Source organism: Chaetura pelagica, unplaced genomic scaffold (genome assembly GCF_000747805.2).
Source record: "Chaetura pelagica isolate M959 unplaced genomic scaffold, ChaPel_1.0 scaffold423, whole genome shotgun sequence".
NCBI lineage: Eukaryota > Metazoa > Chordata > Aves > Apodiformes > Apodidae > Chaetura > Chaetura pelagica.
The window spans coordinates 527324-541426 of record NW_009952686.1 but is presented as its reverse complement, the minus strand read 5'-3'; the positions used below and the strand labels follow the sequence as shown (position 1 = coordinate 541426).

General features: G+C 35.2%; 1 protein-coding gene across 1 annotated transcript in view; it reads left to right on the top strand.

Moving 5' to 3' along the window:
• Positions 1-7860: 7860 nt before the first annotated feature.
• Positions 7861-14103, top strand: part of KIAA0825 (KIAA0825 ortholog) — a 19170-nt gene continuing 12927 nt past the window's right edge. The window contains exon 1 of the mRNA XM_009993780.1: positions 7861-7995. Within this exon, the coding sequence (XP_009992082.1) occupies positions 7865-7995 (131 nt within the window). The 5' untranslated portion in view covers positions 7861-7864. The remainder of the gene's footprint in view (positions 7996-14103) is intronic.

Sequence of the window (14103 nt, the reverse complement as noted above, 5' to 3'; positions counted from 1 at the left end):
GGTATTTTCAGTATTTTTAAAACATCTCAGTACGCTGTCAAAGTGAAATAAATTTCGACATTTCAGAAGTCATATAAATGAAATTTCACTTAAATTTCACTTAAATGAAGTTGAGAAAAAATTGTGTGACAAACATCAGTATTTTGTATTTTTCTCTACTAAATGTTATTGTCCCATCATAAGTATTTTCATACTGTAAAGGTTCATCTTCTTTTTTTATTTATTAGGGACTCCTAGGGTTGTCAAAAGAGTTTTGAGAAAATGCTGGAGCTTCCTAATAGTTTTGAATTAAGGTTTTTAAAAACCATTTAGAAACTCTAAAAATTGGGATCTGAAATAAGAGATTCCTGTGTTGACTTTCTAAATTTTGTTCACCTGCAGTAGTGTGAATAACATACTACTCTAACACTTTGCTAATTACATCTTTTTGACCAGTAACCCAAGAATTACAGTTGTTTTCTGGCCCCTTAAGTCTTGTGTCCATTACAATGGTGCAAGGACCATGACTAACTTGGGAAAGGGGTCAGGATTAGCAGCCTGCATCTATGGGTGATTTAAATTAGATCTGAGAAATAAATGTCTAAAAACTGTGTCAAAATCAAGAGTAGAATTTGTAAGAAAGGTGAAAATGATTATGTGTTAATTTCTTAATAAGATTTGTTTCAAATTAAGGTAGAGTTTATTGCCAGGAAGGTGACTAAACCTCGAAGGAGAAAGTCCTTTGGACTATAAGCAAGGCAAGACCTCAGTTTTCTTCTTTACCTTGTTTATGCCAGTTGTGGAGGTACTTAGCACATCCCGTGGCTTATTTTGGAAAAGAGCTGAATGATTGTATTAGCAAACACTTTCTGTGTACCAAATCTAATATGTTGTCTTGATTACAGTTAAAAGCTGAACTTTAAAAAAATAAAATGTAGGCCTAACACAAAAAAATACTATCATCTGTGTTGAATTAATATTTGGGTCTGGAAGACTAAGTTTAATTGGACAAGGGCCTTGAGCTTCCAAATAAGTAAGGTAATTATAAGTTGGTCAAGAGCTGTCATTTTTAGTTATGTTTATCTCTAGCCATTAAACCTTTACAAATTGAATTATGCCAGCAGAAGCTGATTTAAAGTTTTGATTTAAGAAACAAAATATTAAAAGCAAGCAAAACCAAACAAAATAAAGGACCAAAAATGTTAATGGACATTTGCAGTTGATCAGTAAAATATTTCATATGAACCTGTGTAGTATTTAGTAAGAAGCTTTAATAATAGTATTTAAGGGAAAAAAATCAAGGACATTTATAATACCAAATAAGCCTTTAACATTGCAACTATAAACTTGGAGCCCACTTACGCATTATCTCTCTGGAAAGTTTCTGTATTTCATTTTTATAAAATTGACGTTTTTTGAACACTCAGCTTTAGATTTAGAAGTAATGGAAGAAAATAGAATGTGCGGGAGTGACAGAACTGAAATGCAGCCTACCTTTTAAAAACTGTGGTCACAGGCTTTCTTTTGTAATTCTTTTAAAATATAATAGTTTCATTGGAAGGCTATTTCCTGTTAAATTTCTAACAACTCTGTATCTGATCTACTGAACTGTAAGACCTCAAAGGTCTTGAAATTTCTTTCCTTTAAATACCATTGTACTCAAAGAGTATTGTGTCAGGATGGGAGGTTTTTCCAATAAACAAGAAGAGAGAAGGCTTTTATGGTCTAGAATGGAGGTAGCTAGTATATATTTATAATGTTTTCAGTTGAAAATGGTATCTGTTAGGTTCTTTACCTGTGTGTAAGAAGATTAGTTCCTTCAATGCAGTCCTTATAAACCTGTGCAATTTTAGACATTAATAACAAGCAAGATAGGAAGGCAGTAGCAGATGTTCTTCAGAATATATTTCTGAGAGGGGCTTGGGGGTTTATAAAGTATTGCCTCTTATTTCTGAGTTTATAAGTAGCAGAAAATGAGAAAACTCACATATTATCCCTAAATAGCATCTCTTTTGACAAAACTGAGAAGACAATTCTGCATTAGATGCACCATTAGTCTCACACGTAGGAGGTACCTTATATTCTTGTCCTTCAGAAGCAATCACAATGTCATGAAGACTTTCTGGGGAAAGTAGTTATTGGGCTTGGGCATTTTCTCATAACAGGATGCAAAATTCACTCAATACTTAAAATCCTCAGCTGTAGCTATAGAAAATATGCTTTTTAAAAATTATCCAAGTTATTTTATATTTTCTTGGCAAATACCATTAGACCAAAAAAGACTTATAAGAAAACATATGGTATCTATTTCTCGCTAGACTCATAAGACTCTCTTGTCTATGTGTTAGTGATTACTTTAGTCTAGTGCTTGGTAATTATTTCTGTAATTGGAAAATATTTGTAAAGCATCCAGCATTCATAATGCTTATGCATTTGACAATGAGATTGACTGATGTCGTCCTAATGAGGGACAATGGCATGAGAGGATTTTATGCTGTGTTTGTGTGTATGTGGCAATGGCAGAAAAGTGAATTACTGATTTTATTTTGGTAAGGCCTTAAACCATTTCTAAAGAAGACAACACTGCACCAGGTCTTTATCCCTACTAAAGAAAGCCAGAAAAGGAAAAGAAAAAACCAAACAAACATTTTCAGGCTTATGGTTTTAGTAATTGTAAAGACTAATGGGAAGGTAGGAAATGCCCCTGACTTTTCACAGGTAGGATAACTACTGTTTATCGACTTCTTGTCTAAGAATGGTTTATTTATAAATGTTGAATCTTGGATTTGTAAATGATGGGATTCTGACTACATGTAACTAGATGAGAGACGAAGACAATATTGGGCTGTTCCATTCAAGAGCTTTGCAGAAAATGGCCATTTCTTCTCTTCTGAAGTTCTGAAATCATGTTGTGCTTTATTCCTGTCTTCTCATGTAACTCCTTAGGAGTTTCCTTGCAACTCCAGATGGCACCACTCCTTGTTTGAAGACACTGCACTTGACCAATTGTGTTTGATTAAGTTTATGTAAATGAGAATTCTCTCCTTGTCTTTGAGTGTCTCTTACCAGTCCCGAGTAGCAGGAAATCTAAAAAGGCAGTGATGATTTCTTTATATTCTTAATATCTCACTTTGTGTGACTCACAGAATGGGGGAGAGGCAGCAGGGAGAGCTCATGGATCTTAATTTTAGATTCCTGCATCTACATGTCATGGTTTAGGCCAACAGCAAAGCACCAGGTGGCTGCGCAGTCACCCTTCCCCACACGGTGGTATGGAGAGAAGAAAATCCAACTAGAAGCTGGTGGGTCAAGACAAGGACAAGGAGGGTTCACGAGCAGAACAGACTGAAGTTGGGGGAAAATGAATTTAATTTATCCCTAATCAGATGCAAACAGGACAAAGAAAAATAAAAAACAGAGCTGAAGTATCTCACCCCACCTCTTCCTCCAGTCTCACTGCCCTTGGTGTGTCTGCTTTGCTCCAGGTCTCACCATCCTCTCTGGCACTGTTCTCCCCCCTTTTCTCCACCCTGAGGTCTCACAGCAGTTCATTTCCCCTTCTTGATGTTAGTGGCAGAGGCATGTCCATTGTCACTTACAGACTTGGCCTTGGCCTGAGTCAGGGCCAGATTTTTGGAGCTGGGGAAGCTTTCAGCATCTTCTCACAGGAGCCACCCCTGAGGACCCTGCCTCAGTACCAAGACCCCCCACAGCCACCCAACACCATACACATATGCCTAGAAAACAGGACCAAGCAAAGCAATTTGAAAACCCCACAGGGTTTTAAAAAATAATAGCATATGATATTTTACAGACATTTGCACTGGTTGATTTTTAATATAGGAATTCTAAGAAAGCTACAGATCCAGTTCTTCCTCAAGGCTTTAGGCAGGATTGATGATTCAATGGCTGATAGAGCTGCCTTAGATCAGGGATCTGCATTTTGATGTTACAGTTTTAGATAGAAGGTACAGCTTAGTGCTTCATCCACAGTGAGGACTGTGTTTCTTGAGTTCCAGTGTGGGTTGTATCTTATTTCTGCTCTCGTGTAATCGCAGAATTGGTGAGAAAAACTGTGTTCCATACGGTTACAAATTTAATTATAGATACTGAGGAATTTTCTTTGAAAGATATGAAGCACAGTGTGTTATGTGTGTGGCAAATAATAACTGATTGATATTAAAAAAACATGTAAATACAATTTTGTGACAACAGCAAATGTGGAAAGTCTGTAGGGGGAACATTACAAGAATAAAAACTTGTTGCGCAGTTATTTGTGGCATTAAAAATGTTTTGTAACTACAACCCTCATGAAGACTATTTTTTAGTACATTAAGTAATTGGAAATGTGTCTCATTAGACAAGGGCTGAGATAGTACATTGGCACTAAGTGAATGAAATCAATGACAGTTCTTTAACTCATGAATGACTTCTTAAAGACTGAATTATGGACTTATGAAATAATGAGTGTTGGTTTATAAAAATCTTGATTTAGAAATCAGCAAATTAAATACAATATCAGTCTGGCAATGAAGTTAAATTGCCTTGATACCATGGGTTAAAATAAGAGACCTGAAAAGTATTTCTTTTTAAGCCACTTTGTACATGGATTACATTTCTTGAGTAGCTGCCAAAAAGATTGACAGATACATCATTTTAATGCTGATGAATGGTCTTCTAATATGTTTTGGAAAGAACTATACCTGTTACAGATAAGAACACAGTGAGTTGCAGCTGAATGTTCTCTAAAGTCTTGTGGGTCAAAACATGCAGGATTTCACTGTAGTGAATAGTAAACAAATATTATAGAATTATACTTTCTGTGCAGCATAATAACAAGTGTTAAATTCATCTCCTATGCAGAAAAAAAAAAAAGGGGGTGTCTTTATTTATTATTAACAAAAATAGGGGAGTTTGCCATTAGAGGGGTGCTGCATTATCCTGGCTATCAAGGAGCAGCAGTGACTGGCTGGGAGAGAAGGAGATAACCTGGATGGCAGGGGGGTCATTGCCAGCTGATCACATCCTGCTGCCCCAAGGGTGACACGTGAGGCGTACACTGGGTGTGGCACTTTGGTCCACTGAGAGTCCAACTCATCAGGCAGTCAAAGCCTGTTGGTGCAGCCAGGGCCCTGACACTGGTTAAACTGTAGAACAGCAGAATTTGTGGTTGATCTGAATTATTGTAGATCTTGATGTACTTATTTTTTCCTTCTGAAGCACTTTTCATAGAATCATAGACTGGTTGAGATTGGAAGGGACCTTAGAGATCATCAGGTTCCAACCCCCTGCATGGGCAGGGACACCTCCCACCAGACCAGGCTGCACAAGCCTCATCCAGCCTGGCCTTCAACACCTCCAGGGATGGGGCAGCCACAGCTTCTCTGGGCAACCTGTTCCAATACCTTCCTACCCTCATGGTGAAGAATTTCTTCCTGATGTCTAACCTAAATCTCGCCTCTCTCAGTTTAAAACCATCACCCCTTGTCCTATCACTGCCCTCTCTGGTGAAAAGTCCCTCCCCAGCTTTCCTGGAGCCCCTTCAGGCACTGGAAGCTGCTCTCAGGTCTCCCTGGAGCCTTCTCTTCTTCAGCCTCAACACCCCAACTCTCCCAGCCTGTCCTCAGAGCAGAGCTGCTACAAAATGGTTTTGCATTTTGCTTCTTCATATGATAGTCTTGTATTTGAGAAATAAGTAGTTTTTCTTAAAAAGAGGTTACTATTGACCACCTGAAATAGGATTTGAAAATTGCTGAAATAAAATATTACTTTTCCCGTCTGAAAGGAATAATTACCTTGTTTTGACAAGTGAGACAAAGTATGACATAGAACTCTTACAAGAATGCATATGTGAAAACTAGGCTGTCATGTTTACAAGGTCATTTTTTTCATGTGATGAATCTTTTAAACAGGAAGTGGTCTGTAAACTACACAGGTATTTTTCCGAGGAACATAAGCTTCCCTTGGCTGTCCTGGAAGGAAAAGAGTTAGGAATAAATAGTAATATAAATGTTGATTGTGCTGCTATTTTATCAAAACTCTGAATCACTCCAAGCTGTTACTGTCTTGCTTTACCTGTAGCTGTTATCCAATACATTTTACACCAGTCAATGACTGTTTTGCAAGTACAATTGAGTGAAAGATGATTGAGTTACTGGTATTTAATAGAGTTACCATCACATCCTGTATTAACTCTTGAGATATTTCTGAAAAGGGAGTGGATTTATGTGATCATGTCTTAATATAAGTATATATGAATGAACAGGTGCATTTTCAGTGTTTTTATCTCAATTGTGTAATGGGCTATTTAATGGTTTTCCATTGGTTGCAGAACCTTCCCAACTTGACCTACTGTTAATATGTTTTTTTGCCAGAACTACTAACTTCGTTATTTCAGCATTTGGGAGAATGCTTTTTAACTTCTGCTTTTAAATACAGTGTCTTTAATTGTAGTAACATCTGTCAAGATACCTTGAGTCTTATATTTAAAGACTGATCTTCCCTCAATTAATAACGTGATGTATTTGGGTTACTTCCAACCTTTTAACCAGAAAGGTGACCGAGTCTGAGCTACATTCTAAAATGCTGGAAGTCTTTGAGGTGTTATTTCCAAAGGGATATTCTGTAACTTCTGAGAACTTAAGAAAATTATTTGCCCATGAAATATTTTGTAATATTGTATTTTTACTTCAGATGTGTGAGATAATAATAAGCTTGAAAGAACTTCACATTTTTTCTGATTTTGTTTTGAAAGAGCAAAATCAGAATCATTGGGGTTATTTCTGCTGAAGAAATGTGCAGTTCTACTACTTGTAGTTCTATATTCATATTTGACCAATTCTGTCATCTTGACCCTTCATATTAATCTGATGTTCTTTTGGAGCATATGTCCTGTAGGCCTTCCACTTAGAAAAGCTCTAAATCTGTTTTTATAGTAGTGCCTCTAGGCATTTGTCTCATAAAAGAATTTGGCTTGTAAGAAGAGTAGTGTATTTATTAATTAATTGTATTTTGTTGCTCAAACATTGTGTGCATCTAAATAGTTACATTGGTCCTTTATGTTGGTACTGCAATATTAATAGTATAATTAAATACTAAGTAGTAGACATGAAATATACTGGTAATCAATAAGTTTCCACTTTCCATGTAATTTTTGTCTTTAACTTTGTTAGCAAGTAATGACTGGTTGTAAAATCAATTTCATTATTTCTTAAAAAAGAGATGACAGAAAAAACAAAAAAAAACCTGTGCTACTCCTTTGCTTCTGATGTAAAGTCTTCTGGGATTTAGTGTCTTAGTTTGAGTAGGATGGTGGATTTGACCTGTGTTTTAGCAAATTATTTGTTGAATAAAATGTGTATGGAGCAAGGTGATACTTTTTTTCTGGCACATTATGGGCTTTCAGTCTGGATTTTTATCTTCTAGTTATTTGCAATTATGTCCTAATTTCCAGAAAGCAGTTACTCCTTTGGCAGAAGTTATAAGCACACAGAAAATCAATTTACCCTCTATTTTATTTATTTTTATACTTTCCAGTTATAGTAGTGATTTTATTTTTTTTTTACTAAACTTTTTAAAAAAATTGTTAAGAAAGCTAGTACTCTGATTAAGGTAAAAGAATGGGTTGGGTTTTTTTAATTACAAAAACAATTTACTAAGTTTGTCTCTGCTTTTATTTTAGAGTTGTCCCTCTCTTAGGACCCTAGTCAGAAGCATGCACAGGGCTTACTGTTCAATACCCATTTTGTAATTCCTTAAATAAATGCTTCCCTTATTAATTATTTTCAAGGAACAAAGTTTTTTTTTATTTTTATACTTGTAGTCTGATTTTTGTGTCATTTTTTTTTTTGACCACTTTTCTGTATCTGTTTTACAGATTCTGAAAATGGAATGGGGAGGAGAGTATTCTCTTGATTCATCCAATTTAGACTGTTTGTTAAATGTCCTTCCTGGAGAATTGGAGTTTCAACAAATCCTTAGTGATCTTGATGAAAAAATTAAGAAGAACTCTTCTAGGTAAATTATTTGTGTTAAAAAATATTAGTGAAAATCATTACATTTAGGAAGAAATCTGGGTTTGCTTTCTTTTCTAGTTTCAGGTTAAAATTCTCATTATTATTTCAGTAGTAATTTCACCTTAACCACTTGAGCATTTCAACAAATTGTTAATGCCATATAATTTTTGTGCTACAGTCTTTCTCTGTGTGTTGTTTTTAACAGTTGAATCACCTCAATCTTAGTAATTATTGCAGTAGGTGTGATAGTGGAGGAAGAAATATGTATTCCTATGGTAGTGGTATTTCCTACAGCTATGTGATTTGTTTTTATTCACTAAAATAGCTACAGATTTTTACAAAAAAATAACGTTTGAACTCAGTAAGTTCTTTAAGCATTTCTAATGGAAGTAGAAAAAGCAAGTAAGTTAAAATATATATATAATCTTTCTTATATAAGTAATTATTTTACCTATTTCAGTTAGAACTGTTAAAGCTGTAACAAATTTTCTTAGAATGTTTTTTGGTAATATGTTACGTTGTCCACTTCTTTGTAACATACTGGTTTCCAAATGTTAATGCTATAGAAGCAGTTCTTTGGAAGAGTTCTTTGTTGATGTGGATTTTTTTGCATAACTACAAAAAAAATAACTTCAAGGATTTGTGCCTTATTTGAAAAGTGGTAGCAGTGTTTTGTGGCTAAACACTTTAATCTCTTTAAAATACTTTGATCTGTGAAAGTTGGTCTTAAGTAAATAAACTAATTGCCCCTTTAAAAAAGTGTAGATGGAGACAGAACAAATAGAAGAGTTTTGTGTTAAGGCTGTATAATTTTATTGAATCCCACATTTTGGTCCTCCATTTTGGAGGTCTTTTTCTGCTCCCAAGCAGCTTTCTGACTGGACTTAAGCCATTGCTGTTATCTCACAAAACTGATTTAGTTCATTTCTGAATTACTGTCATACTGCTTATGCCAAGCTGAGGCAGGTTTCAGGCTTTTTATTTATATAACTCATGTCTCACATTTTGAATATTTTAATTAAATAAACCAGCGTTGACAAACGTAGTTGTGATATTAATAATCCCATGGTAGCAATGGTTGTGAAGATACAGGAAATAAGCTGTTGTGGACCCCTGCCTGGTGCAGCTGTGTATCACAATTTCCCAGCTGTGGACATCAGTGAAATGTAGATTCTTAGTTGGAGTTGAGTTGTTGTCATAGGTACTTATGTTTTGAGTTGCTATGGTCTTGTATATCTGGGGAAATACAGCATCAGCATTTTTGGCAGATGTGTTGTCTCCAACTGCAAATAAAAGCGATTTTGTCATCTTAAGAGTTATAAAAATTATTATCAAGGTGAGTCTTTGGAATGCATTCTTTGCTAGTCTTTTATTTTTTATGTATGTAAAATGTATGCTGCTGGTTGAGAAAACTTCTGGCTATGGGGAAGCAGGCCAGTTGTTTGTTCCTCTTAATGGTACTTTAGATCAGTCGTTATTTTATGTTACATTTTACATTAACATAATTACAATGCAACTATTTGTACATTTTTAAGGAGACTGATTGACCCCATCTTGAGGACACAGTCCCTAATTAGGAACTAATCAGAAGAACCTGTTTGCTGTGATTTTTCTAAGATCCAAATGATACTATACATAAAGAGAGCAGGAAATTGGATTAAGGTGTGGTACACAACAATGCCTGTTAGGAAGAGCTTTGTATTTCTGCTGAATAGACACTTAGGTTTGTTTTTAAACTAATTTTCAGAAGGAAAATCAGAAAGTAGCCCTGTAGTTTCCAGGTGATATTTCGCCTCTGTAATACGTCAGTTTCAGAAATGGAGAGGAGTTTAAAAGAAGATGGACAGCAGCTGATGTGACTTTTAAATTAAAAAGAGTCCTTTTATTGCTAATATATTAGAGGTAGCATGGAATGAAATCATTTTCAAGTTACCATTGATCTTTGTAAGTGGTATGATAAGAGCAGCTCTATGCGCTACAGTGATACAATTGGAATACAATCCATTTTTCATCAGATAGATTTATGATTTTATTATACCATGGAGAATAAACATAATAGTATACAGCATATATATATTTTTAAAAATAAAACATTGTGTAAAAAATTATGATCCAGAAGTGTGTAAATCACTTCAATGCTCATTTATTGCCTTCCAGCTGAATAGCTTTTATAAAATTGTGGGACACAACAAATCAGATATGCTTTCCAGCAGCTGAATTACCTTCTGTATTTTTGTACTGTACCAATTCTATTTGGAGCTATAAGAAAAAATAAAAAGAAAAAAACAAAAAAGAAAAAAAATGGTGTGAAAATTGTTTTATTTCTAACTTTTAGGGAGTAAGTGGTTCAGTCATTCACTAGTATATAATAGAGCTCTTATTACACTTGAGCATTAACTTGATTCTTACAACAGTTTGCAGAAGATGGAACTCTCAAAACCATTGTCATTGCTGGGCAGTTATATATGCAGAGATGGTCTTGGGTTATTCTGAAGTGTGAACTTGTATTAATAATTTCATCAGGATGGCCATTAGCCTTCAGTAATTCCCCTCATATTTCTTTTCACTTTTACTGCTTATTAAAACTGAGGTTCTGGACTTTTTTCCCTTTTATTTGTAATTGGAGGATTAAGAAGTAGCAAGTTAACTTTAGAGCAATCCATAGAACCTAAAATTCCAGCTGACATTTACTATTTTGAAGAAGAAAATAAGGTACAGAGCTTGAAACCAAGCTTGTAGTGCCTAACTTGAAAGTGAAAACATGACGTCTCTTTAGCAGTTCATTTTCTGTGTGTATTCTTGTTTTTTTCTTCAGTGAGTGATGAAGAGGTGATAGATTCTATGAGGCTGTAGGGCAGTGAGAGGTATTGTAGCTCTTCTTCAATAGAAGTTATTTACTAAAAATTGTGTCTCCTCAGTGCACAGAATGTATCTGAGTCTTTTTGGAAGGACCTTACTTGGCTTCAAGATGATGATCTTCAACATGATCCTCTGGCTATCTAACAGTAGTTCAGATGTCTGGAATTGGGATGAGGGTCTCTTTTGCAGGGTTTCAGTGAGGCCAATACTAATAAGTACTTGTAGCATGGCATCTTGTCCCGGAACTGTTCAACATAAATTGTCATCGTAATTTGAGCAACTAATAAGATCCTTAACTTGCAAATAATAGACAGGAAAGTACCTCAATAAAGATGCTAGTATGAAATTTTCCTGTGTTTATTCTAACTTTCCTGATTTGCATAGAAGGACTTCCTAATGTCAGCAACTGACAAGGAAAGGATGGAGGAGTTTCCATGAAGTTATTAAGCACTGCTGACCCATCCCATTTTTTGTATCAGAATTGGTGTGTGCAAGGGTTCATGTGATTTTAAACTGAGATGTACTGCAAGAGTTATAATTCTCTTAGTTTATTTTGAATAAAATCTTGAAAATTGGGAGAATTTCAAACTAGAGCTAATAGTAGACAAATAGAACTGATAATTTCTTCAGTTTTATTCAGGCCTAGTATTTATCACAGTGAATTTAACTCTTCTGTGTGAATTGAACTTCCCTGCTCTACTAGAAATGTAATTTTATTCAACCTGTGTTGTCTTCGTGCATGATGACTGAGTTTGGGATAGTTCTTTCTTACCACCTTGCTGGTTGGACAGAGCAGAGTTTCTCAGAGATTGGCTATATTTTAACAGACTCACAGCTTCTAAGCTCCAGTCTACAGTGACTGTAATTGTGTACCCCAATTGATTTCACATGAGAACACAACAAACAAAGTTTTGTTCAGCCACTGTTTTTCACTGTCACATTTTGGTCAGTGCAGTTGAAAGGCTCCTGTGTTTTGCTACCAGTCTTCTGAAGCAATTTACCCACGCAAACCTTGCAAATTTTGGACTGAAATATCTCAAGATTTTAAAACTTGAGTGGAAACTAAAAGTAGGCAGTGCTCCAGGTAGAAGTGACCATTCTCGTATGGTTCAGCTGTTGAGTAAGTTTCTCTTGCTGAGGTGCAGCAAAATCATCTTACTTTATTTCTGTCTGGTTTCAGTGGTCTAGTTACTTTACAGTTTTGGTGGTTATGTCTTGTAAGCAGTGAAATTAGAGATAGGAAGTGCTTTGCAAAGTCCTTGAAGCAGCAACTGTAAATTTGTTTTACATTTTAAGGCTCAAGGTTACAACAAGAAGAATTCCAGGAAGTTGATTTTTACAAGGCTTTTAGCTTTATAATAAGCTTGTAAGTTTCAGACTCATATTTTAAAGATTTGCTAGTTTTAAAAATAAATGTCAAGATGTATTTGTCTTAGCAGCATTTTTCTAGAGAGGTGAAGATTTTGTAGTCAGTCTTTCCACCAGTTTTCTATTGCTGCTTATAAAGTCATGTTTAACTTCATTCTTATTGGCCTTATTTTATTTGAATAGAACCCTATAAAATATGAATAATAGAAATAATAATAGTCAAACAATGAAAAGAATAGTTAACACACAAATGATTGATCACAAAATCTATATTATTATCTGTAGCAACTTTGCTTTCTAGCTTTCTCCTTTGCTATTGAGGTCACCATTGTAAAGAAGATAAAATATGAAAAGGAACTTAATATGTTTATGCAGTTGTGTTAATAAGATTAAGAAAATGGAAATGCCAGAAAGAATGAACTGATGGTCAGGTACACTAGAACTCGGAACTATAATAATATAATTTTTTCAAAATATCAGAAATAATTGTACCATGAATGCTACTGTATGTTATCATAACCACTGCATAGCCATTTTTGGAAAAACCTCTTACTTTTGTTCAATATAAAGTTATCAGAACATTACTTGTATGAATCTTTATGGTTTTATTCCAGTTCGTTTGTATATAGCACTTTGAAAGTTACTAAAAAATTAGCCATTTATATTAATGGTCAAATTGCTGTTTTTTAACACACAGTAGTGCTGCACAATGACAGCATGAAATTGTCTGTAGATTGTGGGAAGTTTTCTTTGTATTTCCTTCTTGGCAGGTCAGCTTTCATGAAATGAAACAAAATGTTTGTTTCCACAGGGAAGAAAGTATAACAAGGAAAATACCTGTGGGAAATATACTGGTAAAAGTCTTTCTGAAAGATTCCTTGATACTTGAAGTGCACAGCAGGTTCTCTGACACAGGCATTTCCAAATGATACAGCTGATTTTGTTTAAAATGCCCTGTATCTTTAGCAGTCAAGCTTCTTAATGAATACACATGGTAATAAAAAAGGAGTATTATGTTACTGTTAGAAATAATTATTTCATTGTTTGTTAAAAAAAGTGTCTGTTCTTAATAAAATACATGTATCTAAGAGCAGATCTCTGTGAATATGAGAATCTTAAACATAAGTAACATGAAGTTTAAAGGTAATTTCATTTTATAGCTTAGCAGTTCTCATTGTCACTTTGTGGCTGTTTCATATGCTTTATGAAATAAATTGAAACAGTGTTTGTTAGAAATTGAAAGGAGTTAGAAGACCATCCTTCAACTTACTCATAGTAATCTCAGGCAATGGAAAATGATATATGGAGACAGCAGCCCTCATTTTGATACTGTGCTTTTCACAGTAATGTTGTATGAGAATAACAGTGCTTACAATATCAGTTCCACCAGTTTGCTTAGTTTGTAACTGTTTGTCCATTGATGCAGCCACTTAAAAATCAGTCTCTCCACACTGAATAGGTTATTCCTAAAAACTGCCATTAGTTTCACAAATAAGAGCACCAAGGAGCCCTCAGACTGAGACTGTCTCTATATAATGGGGATACCTACCAAATGGCACTGACATGCTACTCCAGAAGAGCACTCCAGTGTGTACACAGGGAACATGACAGAACTATGGTTAGTGTATTAAGAAAACCCCAACCCTCACCTGTAAAAAGAAGCTATTTAAGTTAAATCATATATTTCACAGAATCACAGCATCTGGGGAGTTGGAAGTGACCTGGAAAGCTCACCCAGCCCAACCCCCCTGCCAGAGCAGGGTCACCCAGAGCACATCACACAGGAACGTGTCCAGGGAGGTTTGAATGTCTCCAGAGAAGGAGACTCCACAGCCTCTCTGGGCAGCCTGTCCCAGGGCTCTGTCACTCTCACAGCAAAGAA